General features: G+C 43.6%; 1 protein-coding gene across 1 annotated transcript in view; it reads right to left on the bottom strand.

The window, feature by feature from the left end:
• LOC144826655 (uncharacterized) overlaps positions 1-23982 on the bottom strand; it is a 152055-nt gene that overhangs the window by 8489 nt on the left and 119584 nt on the right. Inside the window, exon 4 of the mRNA XM_078685214.1 lies at positions 21029-21199. Within this exon, the coding sequence (XP_078541340.1) occupies positions 21029-21199 (171 nt within the window). The remainder of the gene's footprint in view (positions 1-21028; positions 21200-23982) is intronic.

Here is a 23982-nt window from a genome sequence, read left to right as displayed (position 1 = left end):
TGATGCATCTTTTAGTAAATGTGATTTTTACATTGTATGTATGAAAATACCACTTTTAGGAAGTAGGTATTTTCTTGCTCAGTCATCCTGTGTGCCTCTCCTGGAATGTGGATTGCCTGTCTGGGTTTTGGACGACAGATGGCTAGAAAGCAAGGGTGACTCCCGATAGTCTAGGTAGGTCAGGAAATGGCTGGATTGACCTGGGCTGCTATGGGGAAGAGGGAGAAGATTTCCTTGCACCTCAAAGGGCCTGGTCTGCCTCTGACAACGCTGTCTCGACCCCCTGCCAGGAAATCACACCAGAGAAGGCTGAACTGGTTCTGCCTGGGCACAGACACCCTCTGCCTAGAGGATCAAAGGATTTTTGGATACAAATACTGGAGCCCGACCCCTGATCTTTAGAACTCTTTTGGATCAAGACTGACAAGAAGAAGAGCTGGAGAAGCTGTGAGGAGGACCTACCACTTTGCTGTGTGCCTTGCATTGTTGGCCTGCAGTGGCTGCTTCTGTCTTGGGCAGTGAAAGGACTGGACTGAACATTCTGCAATCTGCTTTGTGAGTTTCTACAAGAGCTTGAGGTAGAGCTTGCCCCCTGTTCAAGAAGTCTCAGGAACAACAAAGACTTCAAGCTCTTCTGCCCGCAGCACTGCGGACTGTGTGTTTTTTGCTGTAACAGAGGAAAACCAACTCAATGACGTCTACGACGCAGCTGCCGACTCTGTGTCCTGACCGCACCGCAGAGGGCACCGCCGCAATGCCACACCGCGACCCTGGTCACACCGACACCGCCTTCTTACGCCGCTACTGTGCCGCTGCTCGCACCGTGACCTGTGGGCACTGCACTCCACCTTGCTTCACGACAATGCCTTGGCACTGCAGAGGGCAGCGCCGCACCACGACCCTGGTCTCACCGACGACGCCATCTGATACCGCCACCGAGCCGTTGCTTGCACTGCGACCTATAGGCACCGCACTCTGCACCGGCTCGCCTCACAACGACGCCTTGGTATCCCCGACGACGCTGCTCCATGCAGGAAGCGACGCTGCTGCTTGCACCGTGGTTGGAGGGCACTGCTCGTAAAGTTACACAAATCACCGCCTTCATCCCAAACCGCATCCTTGGCCTACCGACTCCAGTTCGTCAGCCTACACAAGCGCTTCAGCAACGACAATGCCGCTGCTTCCACCGTGACCTGCTAGCTCACGACGCAGTGATAGCCCCGGATGGAGCTATCGACATCAACAAACTGTTTTTAAAGCGTATTTTGATAACTGTGGATTTTTAAGTACTATAATGCGGATTTTTATCGTTTATGGTCTTTTCTTACGCATATAAAAATATTGGATATTTTTCTGAACTGGTGTGGTGTCCTTTTGTAGTACTTACGCTGTATTACTGTTGGTTATGTGCAAATGATATACACACTGCCTCTAAGATAAGCCTGACTGCTCGTGCCAAGCTACCAAGGGGGTGAGCAGGGGTTATTTTAGGAGTGTAAGTCCCTTATCCTGACTAGAGTGGTGGTTGCTGCCTGGCTTTGACACATGCCCTAGCCTGACAAAAATCCCATTTCTACAGGAGGGCAGCATTGTTGAGTACAGAAATTAGCAGTTGCCCAGCACTGCACTTTCGGCCGTGCAAAACAAGGGGAACAATCCTGTTTTAAAGAGAGCTTCTTTTTTGTCTCATTCAAAAACATTATTTCCAGATTTGCGTTGATGTAGATGCCATAATTTGAATTAAGGATTTTCCAGGCACCTCTAGGTTGCTCTTTGGAGGAGGAAACGTGTGACCATATCCAGGGTTGGAAAGTGCCTGCCAAAAATTTGCGAATACCAATCAATTTACATATCGATTCGTGTTTTGCTTTCCTTGGCAGTAACGGAAGTGGAATGCCCACAAATCATCAATTGGAGCAAATTGATGCTCACACCTATTCACTCCTGTGTTCTTCAGGGATTCTGTGAGTGTCTCTCCAAGATCTGATGATCTGCACTCAAATTTGGAGCCTGGCAGGTTTCTGTGCCTGCTCTGACCCACCCGTCAATTCATCTGAACTTGCCTCACTCTCCTGCCTTCCTGTTTTCATCACTCAATGATTAAGACTGCTATAATTTTCCTCACAGGGAGAACTACTGGTGTTTACTTGGTGTTTAATTGCTGTGAAGTACATGAACGTAAAACATATAATTTGTAGTTTATGCATAACAAGCTTTGATGCATGAGAACGAATGCAGCTCGGTAGAAATTAAATATTCCTCTGGAATTGTGGCACACCACAAAAACTATTTTGCAGCTTTTTTCAATGATAATGCGGTTGATGTTCTCTGAGATTGTAATATTGAAACAAGGGAGTTTCCAGAACGCCAATATTGTTTTGGATCTTATTAACCCCTTCCACGCTCATGACGAGCTGGGCTCGTCATGAGGTAGCCTCCTCGCACGCTCATGACGAGCCCAGCTCGTCACGTAACATGCGCTTTACAAAATCTCAGCGTGCGAGCGGAATTCCGCCCGCACGCATGCGGTTAAATGGAGAGTCAGTTCGAATGTGTGGTGAGAAGAAACTCTAACCAAGTATTAAAGCTCAGAGAGAAACTTGTTTTGCTGCATTTTCTGGAGAGAACTGGTGCAAGAATAATGACGAAAGTAGGCATGTGTAGTCATGGAAACCTATGGAGTGAAGGGTCACTATGCCCATTTACACAATACAATCACATGTAATTTATTTTACACATAGGACGGCACTCTATTGTACCAACATGTGGTGATATGCACTACTATCGCCACCACCCCCATGCTACCATTTTCATCACCACAGCAACACCATATGACTCTTCAGGAAGCAGCTCAAGAACTGGCTGTTCGAGCAGTAGCGGACCCCCTCCCCCCCAGCGCCTTGAGACCCTCCGGGTGAGTAGTGCGCTATATAAATGCTTTGATTGATTGATTGACTCTAAAATATCACCTACCAGCTTTGCCCTACCACCACAGTCCAACACTACAGATCACTGACATAATATAGAATACCAAAATATAGACTTACCTAAATATCGGTGAAAAAATATAGAATGCAAAAATATCGAATTCCTATCTACAAACAGGTAAGTACAATAATATCGAATCAAAAATATAGTTGTAAAAAATATAGTTAGTCAAAATATCGATTTTTTTTTAATGTCTTAAAATTAATTGAAAATTGATTAAATAATAAATATAATTAACTTAAAGATACTTAAAATACTTAAACTTAAAATTAATAAATAATTAATGTAATTTAAAAAAAAATTAATTTTATTTTTTAATACATATATATATATTAACGTAATATTAATAAAAACATATACAATATTTTTACCGTAGGATAGCGGGAGGGTAAAATTTACTATTACCACGCTAGTGAGTGCAACAGTAGGGAAAGCGTTGGATAACGTAGGGGGAAAAATGACTATTCCCACTCCAGTGAGTGCAACAGTAGTTATAGCGTTGGATAGCGGGAGGGTAAAAATACTATTCCCACTCCAGAGAGTGCAACAGTAGGGATAGCATTGAATAGCGTAGGGGTAAAAATTACTATTCCCACTCCAGAGAGTGCAACAGTAGGGAAAGCGTTGGATAGCTGGAGGGTAAAAATTACTATTCCCACTCCAGTGTGTGCAACAGTAGGGAAAGCGTTGGATAGCATAGGGGTGAAAATTACTATTCCCACTCCGGAGAGTGCAACAGTAGAGAAAGCGTTGGATAACGTAGGGATAAAAATTCCTATTCCCACTCCAGAAAGTGTAACAGTAGGGAAAGCGTTGGATAGCGTAGGTGTAAAAATTACTATTCCCACTCCAGAGAGTGCAACAGTATGGAAAGCGTTGGATAGCGGGATGGTAAAAATTACTATTCCCACTCCAGAGAGTGCAACAGTAGGGAAAGCGTTGGATAGCTTAGGGGTGAAAATTACTATTCCCGCTCCACAGAGTGCAACAGTAGGGAAAGCGTTGGTTGGTGGGAGGGTAAAAATTACTATTCCCACTCCAGTGAGTGCAACAGTAGGGAAAGCGTTGGATAGGGGGAGCGTAAGAATTACTATTCCCACTCCAGTGAGTGCAAAGGTAGGGAAAGCGTTGGATAGCGTAGGGGTAAAAAATACTATTCCCACTCCAGTGAGTGCAACACTAGGGAAAGCGTTGGATAGCGTAGGGGTAAAAATTACTATTCCCACTCCAGTGAGTGCAACAGTAGGAAAAGCGTTGGATAGAGTAGGGTTAAAAATTACTATTCCCACTCCGGTGACTTCAACAGTAGGGAAAGCGTTAGATAGCGTAGGGGTAAAACTTACTATTCCCACTCCAGTGAGTTTAACAGTAGGGAAAGTAATGATGTAATATATTAATAACAATAAATTAAATATCAATACTAATAAAACATTAATTACAATTAATTACCAATTTAATATTATGTAATAATTAATTAATAAAAATACAAATAAATATTAGTTATTAAAAATCAATTACCTATTCATAATTAATTAACAACTAATTCATTTTCAATAACAAAAACTAATTATTAATACAAGTCAACACCAATTAATAATTAATTAACAGTAAATTAATTATCAATACACAAAAAGTATTTTTAATATGCAATTAATTACAATTACATTACTTCCCACCCTATTCCCCTATACACTCACAACCTGCTACGGAAAACAAATTAATAAAATTATCATAATTATCAAAGAATTAATTAATAAAAATGAATTAGCAATGAATACAAATTAATTACCAATTACAAAAGTATTAACAATAAATTAAAATCAATACCAATAAATAAATAAAAAATATTTACTTAATTACAACTAAATTACTTCCCACCCTATTCCCCTATAAACCCACAACCCGCAACGGAAAATAAATTAATAAAATTACCATAATTATCAATTAATCAATTAATAAAAATAAATTACCAATTAATAAAAATGTATTACCAATTAAAAAATAATTAACAATAAATTCAAAATGAATACCAATAAATAAATACAAATCTTTAATTAATTACAATTAAATTACTTCCCCCCATTCCCCTATAAACCCACAACCCGCTACAGAAGTAAAAAGCAAAATGAAATTGAAAATAATTAATAATTGTTAAAAATTAATATTTAATTTAATATAATTAAATTACTTCCCACCCTATTCCCCTATAAACCCACAACCTGCTACAGAATTAAATTACGCAAAAATTAAATAACATAAAATTCATTACAAAAATAATATACACTTTTCACACATATACTAACATACAAAACACTTTAAAAAATTCGATATTATTAAAAATTCGATATATTTGAATACCTATATTATATACTTCGATATTTTGACTTCGATATTTTGACAATCGATATTACTTACCTTCAATTCGATATTTTTAACCACTATATTGTGTCCATTCGATATTTTGTCCATTCTATATTTTTAATTCGATATTATGTCCATTCTATATTTTTACTTTGATATTATGTCTTGTTACCGTGGCTAATCACCCGTGATGGAATCAACTCAGTAAGCTAATGCTCTTCTCAAGTGTTGTGGTGTAATTGTAGTTTTTTTAAACTCATGGTGTAAATCCAAAAATTATATTCAATAATGACCCACACATGAAAGCCTGTATTTAACAATAATCCTCTCCCAGCTCAACCGTTCACATTTTAAAATTATCCCATGCTTCTTTCTACAGAGACACATGCGACACAGTCTTTACCTGTTGACACGCTACACAACATTGCCCTATAGGCTCTGTGCTACTCTTACTCTCTCACATATCCACACTCTCCTAGCATCAGAAGACCTTGAAATACTAGAGTGAAATGGGCAGGAGTTTGTGCCAAGGGTCATTTCCTCCTTAAAGAGATACTTCACAATGCTCACTTGATCATGCTCCCCAAGCAAGTCACGATCCCCTAATCCTAGAGTGATATGGACGGGAGTCTGTAGGGATGGGTGTTAAATTCCGCTCCCCTGGCAAAGTTTACGGAGTTGTGCCCACTCAACGTTAAGTTTGTTACATGAAGTTACAGAAAAACTCTACCAAACACTGCGTGGTGGACTTTTTTCTCACACACAGCTTGCCAACTGTGTATTGGTGAGTGATAAATGGTGTCCACTAGCGCGATTTGAGGGCACCAGGATTGCATCTGGCAAGATTTTTCCAATGTGGATGGTCATGACTGTCCACAGTGAGAAAGCTGCTGCTCAGGTGGAAAATCTACTCGGATGCATCGGGTGGTGCCGTCTGTGCTGATTTTACAGTGAAAAACATGCTCCCGGCACTAAAAATCAGTGCAAGCACTGCAATGTGCTGATTCTGCCCATGGAACTCCGTTGAATTTTGTGGAGTTTTCACGTAATTCAACGGAATTCTCTGGAGTGAAACCCCGCATGTTCTGCCTACCCCTAGTACTATGTCACTCCTCTCACATACAGACTATGTTGCACCACACACATGTACTGCACTCACTGTCTCACTCATACTCTCATTCAATCATTCCTGCTTAGCGGTCCAAGGTCCTGAAATACAAGAGCTAGGGATCTGTGTCCATCATCCCAAATGAACCTGTACGTGAGACCATTCTGAAGTCAGGCTGAAGTCAGGCAGAGAGCATAGGGGGTCCAGCTAGGCAAACTTATTAAGGACCCATACTGAGATAGTTTAGCTCAGGCCACCTTAATGTATTTGTGGAGTAGGGCAGGACATATCGCATGCTGAAGAGCATGCTTCCTTGAACCCTAACTTTGCTCTCCCAGAACTCAGAGAACCTTAAAAAATGAAGCGGAGTGTACCCTAATACCAACCCTAATTCCCACCACCTCACTCTAGCTTGCGGAACCAAGAGCTGATTGCTATCGCCTAAGTGAAAATACTACCAGAGGATGTTCACCTAGGATTCTTCAGGCTCTAGTATCCCTCTACAGGTTACATACATTCTCACTCTCTTACACACACTCGCACTATCTCCTTTATCTCTCACACCTACAGACACGCTGTTTCCAGTTTTCCCTCTCTCTACTTTGATATTCAGTTATTTATTTATTAATTTTTTTAAACTAACCACATAACTGCTGTTGAATTTGTGTGAGTGTGAAGTTTGCAGTGCCTCGTCTCGTGCTTTCCTCCTTGTTCAGTTCCCCACAGTCAAACCAGTGTTGATTACTCACTCCCAGAAGGAACCACTCTACATTGTACTAAAGTATAAAAGTGAGTCTGGTTTTGGAGAGTAACTTTGACACCTCTAATCATCTAAATCTTAAACCTACAAAACAATATCACAATCAATATGTCTCTGGCGTCCAAGATAGCTTCGATATATAATCCATATTTTGGCGGTATTGGACAACCAACAACATTCTATACCCAACAGTAAACGACTTAAATCGTGCCAATATTACGTACAAATGGTCATACTCAAATAGCACAGGCTAGACGGTAACAAGACATAATATCGAAATAAAAATATAGAATGGACATAATATCGAATAAAAAATATAGAATGGACAAAATATCGAATGGACACAATATAGTGGTTAAAAATATCGAATTGAAGGTAAGTAATATCGATTGCCAAAATATCGAAGTTAAAATATCAAAGTATATAATATAGGCATTAAAATATATCGAATTTATATTAATATCAATTTTTTTTAATTGTTTTGTATGTTAGTATATGTGTAAAAAGTGTATATTATCTTTGTAATGTATGTTTACTTTTTTTTAAGTAATGAATTTTATGTTATTTAATTTTTACGTAATTTAATTCTGTAGCGGGTTGTGGGTTTATAGGGGAATAGGGTGGGAATTCATTTAATTATATTAAATTAAATATTAATTTTTAACAATTATTTTTAATTTAATGTTGCTTTTTACTTCTGTAGCGGGTTGTGGGTTTATAGGGGAATAGGGTGGGGAGTAATTTAATTGTAATCAATTAAATATTTGTATTTATTTATTGGTATTCATTTTGAATTTATTGTTAATTATTTTTTAATTGGTAATTAATTTGGAATAATTGATTAATTGATAACTATGTTAATTTTATTAATTTATTTTCCGTTGCAGGTTGTGGCTTTATAGGGGAATAGGGTGGGAAGTAATTTAATTGTAATTAAGTAAATATTTTTTATTTATGTATTGGTATTGATTTTTAATTTATTGTTAATAAATTTTTAATTGGTAATTAATTTGTATTAATTGCCAATTCATGTTTATTAATTAATTCTTTGATAGTTATGATAATTTTATTAATTTGTTTTCCATAGCAGGTTGTGGGTTTATAGGGGAATAGGGTGGGAAGTAATGTAATTGTAATTAATTGCATATTAAAAATACTTTTTATGTATTGATAATTAGTTTACTGTTAATTAATTATTAATTGGTGTTAATTTGTATTAATAATTAGTTTTTGTTATTGAAAATTAATTAGTTGTTAATTAATTATGAGTAGGTAATTGATTTTTATTAACTAATATGTATTTGTATTTCTAATTAATTAATTATTACATAATATTAAATTGGTAATTAATTTTACTTAATGTTTTATTAGTATTGATATTTAATTAATTTTTATTAATATATTAAATCATTACTTTCCCTACTGTCAAATTCACTGGAGTGGGAATAGTACGTTTTACCCCTACGCTATCTATCGCTTTCCCTACTGTTGAACTCACTGGAGTGGGAATAGTAATTTTTAGCCCTATGCTATCCAACGCTTTCCCTACTGTTGCACTCTCTGGAGTGTGAATAGTAATTTTTACCCTCCCGCTATCCAACGCTTTCCCTGCTGTTGCACTCTCTGGAGTGGGAATAGTAATTTTTACCCTCCCACTATCCAACGCTTTCCCTACTGTTGCACTCACTGGAGTGGGAATAGTCATTTTTACTGCTACGCTATCCAAAGCTTTCCCTACTGTTGCTCTCACTAGAGTGGTAATAGTAAATTTTACCCTCCCACTATACTAAGGTAAAAATATTGTATATTTTTTATTAATATTACGTTAATATATATATATATATATATATATATATATATATATATATATATATATATATATATATATGTATTAAAAAATAAAATTGTATGTTATTTTTAATTACGTTAATTATTTATTAATTGTAATGTTATTTAAGTATTTTAAGTATGTTTAAGTTATTATATGTATTATTTCATTAATTTTCAATTAATTTTAAGACATTCAAAAAATTCTATATTTTGACTAACTATATTTTTTACAACGATATTTTTGATTCGATATTATTGTACTTACCTGTTTGTAGATAGGAATTCGATATTTTTGCATTCTATATTTTTTCATCGATATTTAGGTTAGTCTATATTTTGGTATTCGATATTATGTCAGTGATCCAGGCTAGACCAAACCTCGTTAAAATCATAAGCTCAGTCTGGCATCAAAGCCATATAACTTGCAGCATCCTGCTAATTGATGCCCCTACTACCATCTACACCAATTACAACCAAGAGACAAGCAGATAATATAAGATAAAGATAGCACATCCTTACAAGTTCAAAATCTCATCATAAGACACTGACCTGTGTTTAGATGTATGCATAAAAAAACATTAGACTCTGGCTGGGCAATAGACAATTGAACCTTTCCCCAATTCAAGAGAAAAATGGAAAGTCCAAGGACACATCCATCCATGCGCATAAAACAACATAGAGATCTTCCTAGATTAATCTCATTTGACTTTCACACTAAGGGGTCGATTCCGATTCGGGAAAAAAAACGTCCGTACGATTCGGATCCGGAGCCCTCGCCGTACGAATCGTACCCGTCCGTCCGAGTCGCGTAGTACGATCCGTGTTTTGTCAATCTGTCCAAATCGTCGCGATTCGTACATATTGCAAGGCTGAAACCGTGAACCGTATGACTCGTACACATGAAGTACGATCCGACGAGTACGATCCGGACCGGGGTATGAGGACGCGATTCATACGGCCCACGTCAGGTAAGGGCGATTCGTACGGAAAAGCACACATAAACATACACACCATACGGTGCGTACACCCCATGATCGTAGGGGTACGGTGTGTACCCCTGCGATCATGGGGTGTACGCACCGTACCTCGCGATCACAGGGTGTACGCTCCGTACACCCAGCGAACATGGGGTACGGTGCGTACACCCCAAGATCGCAGGGTACGGTGCGTACACCCCATGATCGTAGGGGTACGCACCGTACCCGGGGGGGGGGGTCCGTTCCGTACCTGTTTCGAGGCGTACTCTGCTTTTCTGACAGTTTTCAGCTCCCGTAGGAATAGAGTTGTACGGAGGGTCGGCAGGACGAATCATACTTGCTGGGTCGGGAAAACATGCTGCGAACCGTACAAACGTCTCTTGCTGCGTGTTCCGGTGGCGATTCGTACAGGAATTCAAGTCGTACGGTTCCTGGTACGATTCGTACGGGGAGCTACATTGGGTGAGAATCGTACTACGTCGTACGTACGGGGACGTTGCAGGGTACGATTCGCATGGGAAAAAGACTCCGTACGGCTGTTCGGAGTGCATTTTTCCCAAATCAGAATCGGCCCCTAAATTTATTTTGAAACTTAATGCCGTGCAAACTCCCTACTAACCACACACAATCACACAGCAGCAAAACAATAGATACTATTAGTAACTGGTTTCTTCAGTTTCATTGAAGACATTCCTGAAGCTGCAGAAGAGGGTTCCCAGATAACACGAGAGACGGGCCTTGGAGACGGAGGCGACGACAAAATGGCGGAAGGGACCGATGCTGGTCGAAGTCCTGGAACGATCTGAGACCCCTTTCAAACGGGAACTGAGTGGCTGGGGGGACCTGTGGCCTGGCCCTGCACCAACGGGGAAGGTAGCCCAGAGGCCCTGAGGGGCACACATTGGAGCCTGGGCTGTCGAGACGATTACGCTGGAGGTCTAAGATGGCGGCCGGAGGGCGTTGACGAGGGGACCCTGATGCCAGTGCTCAGCAGCAAGAGGTGATCTCGGACTGGACGGCGCCTGCTTGGGCCGGTGGGGGATTCGATTGCTGGAGAGAGGAGCCGTATCTAGGACTCAGCTAGAATGGCGTGAGACGGTGGACCGGGGACTGGCCTGCTAAGCGACCGAGAAGTGCTGCGCCACACTGCCAGCTATCGGGACGAGAAAGGAGACTGCCCTGCGAAGCTCGTGAGCGGGGAGGCCAGCGACAGTGTATGGCACACTGGTAAATTGCGATCGTGAAGCCGAAACTCAGGAAAGAAGATGAAACGGGCCACGACTCCTCTCGTGGAGCGGAAGGGGGTGCAGATGTGGCGCAATCAGAATCGGCTCTCCACCAGCGTCTAGATCAAATCCTGGCAGCCATCACGGCCACGAAGGAAGCTCTGCAGACGGACATTGCCCAGGTGGCAACGGGGCTGGGGTTATTGAGAGCTGATCATGCGAAGCTAGCGGACAAGGTGAAGACAAATGAAGCGGCTCTGAAAGACCTCGTACCGGCCCAAGCTGCTACGGATGTTAAGTTGGGGCACGCGTTGGAATGAATCGAGTTGCTGGAGAAGAGGGCAGAAGATGCGGAAAGCAGGAATCGCCGTAATAACATACGGGTTGTAGGCCTGCCGGAGAAAGTGGAAGGGGAGGACATGGTGGCCTACTTGGAAGAGTGGCTTAAGACAGTGGTTGCGCCGGAGAGCCTGTCCCCCTTTTTCACGCTTGAAAGAGCGCATAGAGTCCCAGATAAGCCCCCTCAACAAGGCCGACCACCGAGACCCGTGGTGGCCAAGTTGCTTCATTATAAGGACAGGGACGCACTGATTCAGCGAGCTTGCATGATGGGACCCTTCACGGTCGAGAACAGCAAAGTCACGCTGTTCCCGGACTATACGCAGGAAATCCAGCGGCGCAGAGCCTCCTATCTGTCGATTAAAAAAGAGCTCAGGACAGAAGGTATCCAGTACTCGCTACTGTTTCCGGCTAAGCTGAGGATCATCGTGGATGGTGCTACGCAGTTCTTTTTTACCCCTGATGAGGCATGGACATGGCTTGAGTCGTATAGAGCGGGCACAGACCGGAGAGGACTCGAACATTCTGTACTGTTTCAGGCATCGCAAGTGCGTAAATCCCAGAGGATACGGAAGAGGGTCAGATCTCTGCGGAAACAACAAAAGACGCAAATGGCGGCTGACAAGCAAGGGGCTCTGGAGGCGACGGCGGCGATCACGGATTCGCAGAAGACGGAATCGGAGAGGGGTACGGAATCGGACGACGGTAAAGGCCGGTCGGACACTGAGCTTTCTGAAGCGGACAGCAGCAGGGGCCCCTCGGTCACGCCTGCGACAGCGGAAGGCATATTGGATGAGTGACTCTGATATGGAAACCAGGCCATCTGGGACTGCCATTACGTATGTCTCTGTTAGGGGTTGGCAAGAGGACTGATTGTTATAGGGCACTACCATGCGGGATCTAGGGCGGGGGTGGGCCTGGCAAATGTCGCTCCCTGTTGGGGCCGAGACACTCCCCTACCGCCCTGAAGGCATTCTGCAGTGACTACTGCAGACTTTAGTTGTGTGCTTTATATGGTTTGGATGGGGGCTGATAGACTATTATTGGGTCCTGTTCTGGGGGGGAGGGTTGTGGGAGTTGAGAGGGATGTTGACTGTTGGGGAATTGCTGGTGGTGTGGGTGGAACAGAACTCCTGAGGCGGGCGGATGAAGGTGATGGGAACGTTACCTGAGTTACGATGCATCACATGGAACGTAAGGGGTTTGAGCACAATGTCTAGGAGGCACAAGGTACATGCATATTTGGTGAGGAGGGGGGTTCAGATCGCCTTGCTGCAGGAGACACATCTCACTAAGGTGGAGGGCCTAGAGCTTCAGCGCCGATGGAGAGGGCAGGTCTTTAGCACGGCATATTCGGACTTTTCCAGAGGAGCGCTGGTCTGGGTGAGAGCGGGTACCCCTTTCCAGGCCACGAGACATGTTTTAGATCCAGAGGGTAGGTTCGTGGCGGTGGAGGATAAGCTATATGGGAGGGATGTGGTGCTTTGTAGCATTTATGCTCCAAATGTAGAACAGGCGCGCTTTTATGAGAAGCTGTCGGGGACATTGGCGCAGTATTTGGCAGGTGCTGCGATAGTGGGGGGAGACTTTAATGCGATCACGGATGTTGCCTTGGATAGATCGCATCCTCCGCTGACAGCGTCTCCGGTTAGGAAATTGGCTAAAAGTAGATCCGATTGACAGGACAGTTGGGGGCTGGTAGATGTATGGCGCAAGCAACACCCCCGAGAAAGGGATTACTCCTTTTTCTCCGCAATGCATGACCTGCATGTTAGGATCGGCGCAATTCTTTGCTCTGGAGAGATAGCACAGATAGCTGCGCGTTCTGAGTACCTCACACGCACTGTTTCGGATCATAATCCGATGCTCCTCTTGCATACCTGGCAGCGCGCGCGCTCAGCGATTCCTACCTGGCGGCTCCGGCCTGAGACGCTGGATGACCCGGTGTTTCGGGAGGAGATACGAGTGGGAATAGAACATTATTTTGAGGACAATCAGGGATCAGTAGAAACAAGGGTGATGGAATGGGATGCCTTTAAAGTGGTGGTGAGAGGATTGTGTATTAGTAAATACTCGGGGGTCAGGAAGGTGGTGCTTAATAATGTGATGAGGGCTGAAGAAGGGCTGCGAGACATGGAGAAGCGTCGGCCGGATGAGCCGGGATTGCAGGAGCAGCTGCTAGAGGCGAGAGAGAAGGTAGCAGTAGAGGTGGAAAGGCTGCGCTGCTTCGACCACAAAAATTATTTGGCAAAAACGCATGCGGAGGGAGATAAGGTGGGAACCCTGCTTGCACGGTTGGCGAATCCTGTGCCGAAGGGCAACCCGGTCTTGTGCGTAGCGAATGAGGCAGGACAGTTGGTTTACTCTCAGGCAGAGGTGCTGGCCTGGTTTAGGAGTTATTATGAGTCATTATATAGGAGTGCACTGGAGGTGGGGGAGGCCGATATTGAGGGGTACCTGGATGAGGTCCCGCTGCCTCAACTGGAGGATGACCAGGTGAAATTATTGGATCAGCATATATCGCTAGCTGAGGTACGGGTCGCGATAAAGCAGATGGCTCGGAACAAGACTCCAGGGGTGGATGGACTACCTGTGAAATTTTATGCGCAATATATTGATGTTTTAGCACCTCGGTTGTTGGAGGTATATGTGGAGGCTGGGAAGCGGAGACGCCTTCCAGCATCCATGAGAGAAGCGTTGATTATACCGCTGTTGAAGTTAGGTCGTGGTCAGGAGGATGTGGCCTCTTACAGACCGTTGTCCATGTTGACGGTGGACTACAAAATTTTGAGTAAGATTTTGGTGACTCGTCTCTTGCCGTTTATGACCACGTTGGTACACAAGGACCAGGCGGGGTTTATCCCCACTCGGCACACTGCTTCGAACATCAGGATGTTATTGCGGGTTATGGAGGGTGGTCAGCCTGACTCCGAGAGGCCTACAGTGCTGTCTGTCAACATAGAAAAGGCCGTCGACAGTTTGGAATGGGCGTTCTTACATAAGGTGCTTGAAAGATTTGGACTGAGTGAGAGTTTTGTAATTGGACAAGAGTGTTGTATGCTGCGGCAACGGCTAGGGTGCAGCTGGGAGGGGTCATATCTACCCAGTATCCTGTGTTGAGGGGAACGAGACAGGGTTGTTCGCTATCCCCGCTTTTGTTTGCGCTAGCCATGGAGCCGTTTGCGATTCAGGCGCGCTCGGGGAGGGTTTACCGTGGGCTCCTGCTGAAGGGGGCACCGCAATATGCGTCTCTATATGCGGATGACTTGCTCCTTTTTCTGGAAAACACCGAGATAGCTTTGCGGGCAGCGGAATCGTTGCTGTTGAATTTTGGACGAGTGTCTGGCCTTCGGGTCAACTGGAGTAAGTCGTGTCTTTTTCCGGTCCGCTCTGGATTGCGAGAATCTTTGGAGATAGGTGAGTTGAGATGGGAACCAACATGCTTTACTTATTTAGGGGTGAGGATCTACCATGAGAGTGCAGACCTGCGGGACGGAAATATTGGGAGATGTATAAGCGCTTTGAGGGGATGCGTGGCGTTCTGGTCAGCCCTCCCCCTGGCGGTGGTGGGGAGAGTATTGCTGCTCAAGATGGTGGCTCTGCCCAGATTGCTTTATTTTTTTCGTACTCTACCGGTCTGGATCCCCCCGCGGATTTTTAAGGAATTGAGATCATTGATGGTGGGGTTTCTGTGGGGTTCCGGGAGATGGAGAGTAGCGCTGACCTCATTGATGAGACCTAAACGTGTATGGACTGTCTTAGAGAAAAAAGATTGCTTGAAGAAACTAAGAAAAACTCTGTCTCTTCACATCAGTTAATTTTATTCAGAGATAAACTACAGCCATACTTAACCCTAAATATGCCTAATTATGATAGATTCCTTTTAACACGTTTCAGATTCAATATTGTTTTTAGATTATTCACTTTCCCTGAAATGAACTCGTGTTCCAATGAATTGCCTGTATGTCCCTGTGATGAAATATCTGTACAATCCAACATACATGTTTTATTCTTTTGTAAATGTTATACACTACCTCGTAGAAAACTGATCGTCCCTATCCTAAAGGAGATGAATTTGTATAGATGTCGCCCAGCGTTTTTAGAATTGCAAAAAATGGACAATGTTTTTACTGTCGCCTCACTATCTGAGTTTTAAACAGGTTTAAACATCGGAAATCAATTTGCTTAGATGAATTGTAACAGTGTAAATACTATGTACTATATTAATATCTTCCTTTACAAATAGCTGTACTATTCAAAATTGTAAATGAACTGTGTCTTTTCTGTTGCTTTTATGGTTATTGCCTTTTTAGCCGAATAAAGTACTTTTTGAACTTTGAACTTTGAGACCTAAACGGGAGGGTGGAATGGTGGTGCCCGATTTTGAGCTTTACTATCTGGCTGCTCAGTTGCAGGTTTTGACGCAGGAGATTGCCGCGGAATTCAGGGGCCCGGAGGATAGGAGGGGCTTAGGGATACACCGACACATTCTGTCCTACATAGTTATGCAGCAGAGGCTCGATCTACGTGACCTTACAATGGAGGAGCGGACGCTGCGACAATGCTGGGCTAGGAGCCTGCGCAGGGCGGATGTGGTCCGGCCTTACGCGCCTGAGATTCCCTGGGGATGCTTATGGCGCTTCCACATGGTGGAGACTGGTCTTCCCTCTTAGACTGGGAGGAGTTGGGAGTCCAAATGGTAGGAGATTTGTATATAAACGGAGAGCTGCTGTCGTTCCAGGCTTTCCACACTGCATTCGGGCTGCCGGAGGGTAGCATCCTGCTTCACGCAGCGGTAGTGGCAGCGGTGAGGAAGCATTGGGGCAAGGGACAGGCTGAACCTGAGACCACGATGGCTTGCCAGTATGTGGTGATGGCAGCGGGGACCTTCAAAGCCATTACTTGTTTATATCAGAGGATGCTGAACGAAGGGCTGAGTCCGTTGCTGGAACTGAAATTGAAATGGGAGGCGATTGTAGGCCGTACTATTCCTGATGCAACCTGGGGCAAGATCCTTGGGAGAGCATGAAAGGGTAGTAGGAACACCAGATTTCAGCAGGTGCAGTTCTTTATTTTACATTGGGCTTACCTGACGCCAGGGAAGATTAAGAAATACTTCAAAGTACAAGCGGCGGCATGCCCCAGATGTAGGGAAGAGGAGGTGGAATTGGACCACATGTTGTGGCATTGTCCGATGATGGGGAACTACTGGGAGGAAGTGGGTGCTCTTCTGACTGAATTAACGGATAGACAGCTGACCTATGACATGGCGACATGTTTGCTGCACTGGTTTCCACACACAGCCAAGAACAAGATTACCAGTAAATTTATTGACCTGGGGTTGCTGTTAGCCAAAAGGGAGATCACTTGGCACTGGAAGTCAAGGGAGGGACCATCTAGTAGCCACTGGCGTGCGGAGTTCTGTAAATGGGCCAGCAGTGAAAGTGTGATCAGGTTCCAGCAAGCCTAGCGGGGAGGAGGAGATAAGGCACTGGAATTGGCGAGAGCATGGGAGGCTCTGCTCCAAGCCTTGTTATTGCAACGAGCAGATGATGGAGAGGAATGAGTACTTACGGGCATGTGATCATCTGTAAGGGGAATTGTTAATGATGACCTGGCGCGTTGTGAGTTTCAGGTTTTTATGGTAAAAGTGCATTTAATCGCACCACGGTAATTGGGGGGAGGGTATGATTGGGGTTTGTTGGGAATATCTAATGAGACAGGTTTCCGGTAAATGAAGAATGTAAGAAATGTTTTCTTTGTATCGTGGAAATAACCAATAAAATCTATTTAAAAAAAAAAAGAGGGTTCCCAGATAGAGAATTCACCCTGATGCTTAATAATGATGCTTCATCCGGATTCAAACTGTTCTGGAAGGTTTCCGATACCTCGGCATCTACATAACACTTGACTCGAAACTCTGTTACATTCGTAATCTGACTCCCCCCCTTGTTGAGACTCAGAAACGATGTCGCACGCTGGAAATCCCTCCCGCTCTCCATGCTGGGCAGAGCTGTGCTTTTTAAGATGATGGCTTTGCCTCGGTTCTTGTACATACTCCAAAACACAATGGATCCAGTACCAGAGTCCTACTTCAGGGAAATTGAGAGTCTCCAGAGGCAGCTCTTCTGGGATGGTAGACCCCATATAGCGTTTTCAAAGCTGACCCTCAATTGGTATGACGGAGGCATAGGGTTGCCCGACCTAAGGAAATGTTAGTAGGCATCCCAATAGGCGGATTTCAATCATGGAATATACGGTAAACTAAGCGATCCTGGATTTGCCATGGATAGGTGGCAGCTCCGAGGGGGGAAATACACCAGAGCGTTATACGCAGGGCCCCGCAGATATTCGCTTACTGGCCCCATGGCGCATGCTGTACAAATATGGCATGCAGCCAATAGGCACCTGAAGTGGGAAGGCAAATCAACACTAGCCACTCCGCTCTGGAACTCTGAGAAATTAGGGAGCTTCTGGAAATCCAAAGGGTTTGACAAGGGTTATCTCATTGGGATCTCACGAATAAAAGACGTCTGGGGGGCAGGAACTGTCCACACTTTCGATTCACTCAAGCTACAATATAGTCTGAATGATAATGAGTACTTCAATTACCTCCAGGTTCGGCATTCGCTACTTTCCCAAGTCTCTAGGGAAACTGCACTTTCAGACGCTTATCCCCTAGAAGACATGGTGCTAGATGGACACCTTCCAGAGAAGACCATATCTCTGATCTATAGGCAACTAATAAATAACATGGACGATCCATTGCTTAATATCAAACGGAACTGGAATGAGGACGGTCTAGAATTAGACGCCGAAGACTGGCAGGCGGCAGTTTCTTCCCCGCGTGTAGTGTCTATCCAAACAAAACTGAGGCTAGTGTAGCTTAAAATACTACATAGGACGTATGTTACAGGTCCCCGTCTAGTTCAAATGGGTCGTAGAGAGAGCGGAGAGTGCAGGCGGGGCTGTGGGGAGCTGGGAACATTTATCCATATACTATGGCACTGCCAACACATACAACCATATTGGAGGGAGGTTCATCGTACGCTGCGGGCGGTCCTGGGGATTGACTTGGAGCTGGAGGCTTGTAGATGCATCTTAAATGTCTGAGAACCAACAGACCTGAACACCCACAAAACGCAATGGGCAACCTTAGCATTCATGGTAGCGAAGCGCAACATTGCTCAACTGTGGGTAGCTAGCTAATCGCCTCGGATTGGGAAGTGGATGGAAGAACTGGACTGGTCTATGTTTAGAGAGAAGTCAGTCTACATTGCCAGGGGATGTCCGAGGAAATGGAATAGGGTGTGGGAGGCCTGGAATTGTTACAGGGGGGAGATGCTGATGCGCTTGGATCCCCCTGATCTACCTAATACTATAACTGTGTATAATTTGGAAATGTGCTAGATGTCATTGTGATATGTTGGAGACACCTGCTTGTAACCAATGGATGTGATTTGGTCGAATGTTCAATAAAAAGAAATATACAAAAAATAATAATGATGCTTCATGGTGTGTACATGAGATTAGCATAAGATTATCTGCTACAACACCACACTGCTGCACAGGAGCACATTAAAACTACCTCATCACTTTAAACTACCACTTCACCTCCTTTCCTGCTTAGCCCTACCACCTCATGACTACATCACACCAAAATACTACCAGCCACACTGGCAGGCTGGCACTACCAGCATCCCACACCAACCAAACAACCAACAACACAGCACTCTACTCCCCCCCATTGTACTATCACTTCCATCGCTGTACACATTACACCAAAGCACCACCACCATTTACTGCAGCACTCCTACTAATCAGGACTAGACTATCACCACTCAAAACTAAACTTTCACCCAAAATTGCACTACTATCCCCAACCACCATCCTACTATCCACTTTATATTACCTCCTCAGCACTGTCACTACGCTCTACTACATTTTCACTGAACACAAGTGCACTGTTATCATCTGACACACTGCCATCCCAGAGCCTAACACAAATCATGCACAGCGCTACACGATCACCGATATAACCACTGACATGACCATATTCCTACCACCCACCACCACACTTAGACCACTCAGCAAACTACTATCATCACAATCAGTGCTGCATTACCATCTCCACCCGTACACATCCAATCTAACGCTCTGCATCACCACACAAACTTCTCACGGCTGCAATCCGCCTCTCTAACAGTACCACACTGTGACCCGAAACCCACACTAAAAGCATGACTCAGTATACCACCATTACCAGACTATCAATTCTTAGCTCCAGACTAATCCCCACAACTTTCACTCTAGACTACTACAAATAATACTAACAAATATCATTTTACATATGCCATAGATAACTTCACCTTCATCCCTACATCACCAACTCCATTGCACTACTGCTTACTCAGCATTATACTGGCATTTCCATATACCCTCACTACCACACAGCCATCCCTTCACGTCAGCACAAGGCACTTCCCACCACCTTATTAGCACCTCTCAGAATCACATTTCTCGAGCCCCACACTACCACATCTCAGAAATGTTCAGCATTCCATTACCACTGCCTAGCACAGCAATAAAACCTTAATCCCACACACACCGGTCAGACGCTCAATAACGCTGACACTTTTACCACCACAATGTTACACTACCTCCAGCACCACTTTTACTCACAGCACAGCATAACTACTTGACAGTCTAATTTCCACCCCACCACTGCATTACCACCTAAGCAACATCAACATCCTTCCATGCACAGCACACTGCCTTCTCCAGCATGTCAGTACCAACCATAAATTCTCATTAATACCAGCACTGCTCTACCACCACATGGCACCATAGTAACATCCCTTGTAAAGTGCAATACACCCCCTTACCTACTATCCCATACCCCAACATTACCTACCATATATCTCTCTGTCTCTCCTTGTTTATTGTTGATACTTCCACAGTAAGTGGGTGGACTTTTCTAATAGCATTATAGTCATTAAGTTGTTGTGACTAGTACTGCGGTACTACCATCTCTATTATTGTTATCATGAGTAGAAGTAGAATAACTAGTAGTTTTAGTAATAGTATGGGCAGTGGGGTTCTGTGGGCATTTCAGAAAATCAGTGAAAGCTGAGTACTAAATATTTTTGCAAAAAATGAATGAAAACTAAAAATATCACTGTATAAAGGTTATGAAAGTATTTCTCAAAAGTATATCGTGGAGGCACACTGTAACCCATGCCATATTAGACATGGTACATTAGTAAAAACGACTGTGAGTAGGTATCCTGCTAACCCTTAAACTGTACCGTAAAATTATACATGTGACTTATGAGTTTGAATAGATACAAAACATGAGTTACCCATTCATTCGTGAACTGAGGCCTTTCTATGGGTGCATAGAGTCCAACGTGTCTGATTATCACTGAAAAGCACCTACCTTCGACCATGAAGTGCTCCAGCAGGCCTTCAGCCTGCACTTTGCGGTCGTAGTGCTTGCATACGGTGGTCCACTTCTCGGCTCTGTCCTGTAGATATCCCTCCGCTATCACGAGCTTGATGTCTTTCATATACATCGGAATAACTAATGGTGTCTCGATTTGTACGATTTCTTGGTAGAAGAGATAAATATGTATGCATTATTTAAAGGAATTATCATGAATAACTGTATTGAATATCTACACAACACTGTATGGTGTTTTGTGGTCATGCTGTGTGTTCATGCATTCACTCTGGGATTGTCTCCCAGGCCTGTGTGTCACACTTGCACCTAGTCTAAATCTCCATTTGCTAAATTGAATCAAACAGCTATTTGCTATTTACGTATTTATTTATCTTGTAAAGAGATAACTGGGGTAATGGCTGTGGTGGTTTAATTGATTACAAGTTGTAGAGTTCCCTTCTCAAAATGTATTAACCGCATGCGTGCGGCGGCTATTTTTGCGCTGTGCGGCTTTTTTCAAAAAGCCGCGTTACATGACGAGCTCAGCTCGTCATCAGCGTGCGAGCGGCGCAACTGATGACGAGCTCAGCTCGTCACAAGCGCCGAAGTGGTTAAAGCATTCCGTGACAGCTAAAGATGTTCCTGTTCAGAAATTAGATGCTTATGACTCTGGGTCATGCTCAAGCACCTTTCGGGTTGGCAATGTTTTTCTTGATCTATGTTGTCTGAAGTTCTCTGGAGACAATTCAGTTTGTAGCGTGTGCCTTACAGACAGCAGTTAATTTGAGCCGGTGGTTGCAAGTTGGCCCCAACAGCACTCATTTTTGGGCAGCAGCATTTATTTTCCTCCTCTAACTTTGACCTATGGAAAATGAGAGAAAAAAAACACAAGAGGGAAAGAGGAGGAAGAAAAAAGGCAGAAAAAATGTGACAAACGCAGGCACTTGCACCCTTGAGATATAGAGACAGAGACTGTCTGGTAGTGGAATCAAGACTATGCAGTGTTGGTATTCGGCACGCCGACATTCAGTAGCACTGGCCATGAGCGTCAGAGAAAATGTATTCTTTTGCAAAGTCAGAACTTAAAATACATCAAAAATAACTACACGGTCTCTTAAAAAGGGGTGAAAAATTCATTCAGAAAGTAGAATTCATGTAATCAACATATCTGTATGGATGCCCGAGTGACCAAATTGAGTGCGTTTTTAATTAAGCACAGCTGTATTCAAGCAGGCAGCAGATGTAACTATTAGGCTTTAGAGGCTCAGCTGTGTTTGTGTGAAATTAATCATGGGTGTAATATTTTCAGCCACAGAAAGAGCCCAATGGAAGACAGTCACAGTACACCTTTACAGGAGAACTAAAGAGGGGTCACATTTCACCTGAGCACAATATTCCAGAAAAGAGTATGGCTTGCATGTGGTTCCCCATGCAATCATATTCCCTTTGGACAAAAGACAAGACTATTACCTCTTCAACTTTGTCTAATTCTCCATATTTTTGTCACTGCATTTAATAATTATTGATAAAACAATTTCGTGGGGAGTGCACTGAAAAGATTGTTTCACAACACACCCAAAAGGACTCACATGTTCTGATCCTCTTGATTGATGCAAACTGCTTTTTATAGGGCACGTTAATGCTGAGTCTGCTCCTTAAAGTCTGAATTTGAGAATTCCTATTACTGAAAGAGGGGGCTTTGCATGTTAGTGCTTTTGCATATATGTGCCCCCCAATACCATGTAATATGCTGGGTTCTAACTAAGTCTGGGTAGTGCAGTGAACTCAGCTCGAGGAGTTTGCAGAGTTTTCCGCACTCCACCTTACGCGGAGTCCCAATAAACTCCGCTCCGTATACTTTGTTCCTCACTCATGTTTGTCAACGTCAAGTAGGTGAGCGGGAGTGGGGAAAATCCACCACCCGGCGAGATTTCCTCTCGTTCGCGATCGTCAACGTCAAGTTGGTGAGCGTGGAAAATCAACCTCGCCGCGAGATTGCTCAAACCGGGCAGTCAGATTTCTCATTGCTAGTGGTCACATATGCTTGCGACCTTTTGCGTTGAGAAAGCTGTTGCTCGAGTAAATCTACTCTTGCGGCAGAAAGGAAGCAGCACCCGCTTGCACTGTGCATGGTGCCGTTCGCGATGATTGCACAGTGCGGACAAGCACTTGGTACTGAAAATCACAGCAAACGGCATTCATCTAATGCAATGCGCCTCCTGCTCCGCTCCGCTCCGTGCAGCAGAGTTTTTTTTGCCCTCAGCGAAGTTCCGCATAGCAGAACTCCACAAACTCCGCCCAGGCTTAGTTCTAACTAGAAGGATGCATTCATTTTACATAGCGAATGTTAAATTTTGGATTCAGAGCAGTCCCTTACATCTTGATGGACTCTCCCCGTAAAACTGTTTTATTCAAGTTTTTTCCCTTCCTGGCGCTTTATAGTGAGAGTAATATACAACAAACCTACTTTCGGCCATGTTCCACTTTGCAAGGACAAGGATGGAATACAGATTTCAAGTGTATTACAAAGTGCATTTGCGTTACATGTTTACTCAATAGAAGTGCACATATAGGCGTATCCTGGCAGGCCAAAAATGCATTTTTAAAACTGGCTAATGTTGCCAGATTGAAAAGAATGCCCAAGAAAAACATATATCCCAAGGAAACTGATTCAGACATAGGTGGTGATATTTTTTTGAATAGATTATTGAAAATGATTTCCAACTGGGAAGCCCTGTAAGGAACAGAATATTGAAACGACTGAGGCTTTCCATTTTTGCAGGAGACATGCAGCTGTATCGATTGTGAGTTTTCCTTGATTATATGTGGATAGGCTATCTGGTTTTACGTTTAAACCTATAATAACTGATAAAACCCCACCGAAAGGAAAATAGCCACCACCGGTGTAAACATATAAACACTGAAAAAACACCTTTGCAACCACAAACTAA

The sequence above is a fragment of the Lissotriton helveticus genome, chromosome 3_2 (assembly GCF_964261635.1).
Source record: "Lissotriton helveticus chromosome 3_2, aLisHel1.1, whole genome shotgun sequence".
Lineage (NCBI taxonomy): Eukaryota > Metazoa > Chordata > Amphibia > Caudata > Salamandridae > Lissotriton > Lissotriton helveticus.
The sequence above is the reverse complement of the archived record's forward strand: the minus strand, read 5'-3'. Positions and strand labels throughout refer to the sequence as shown.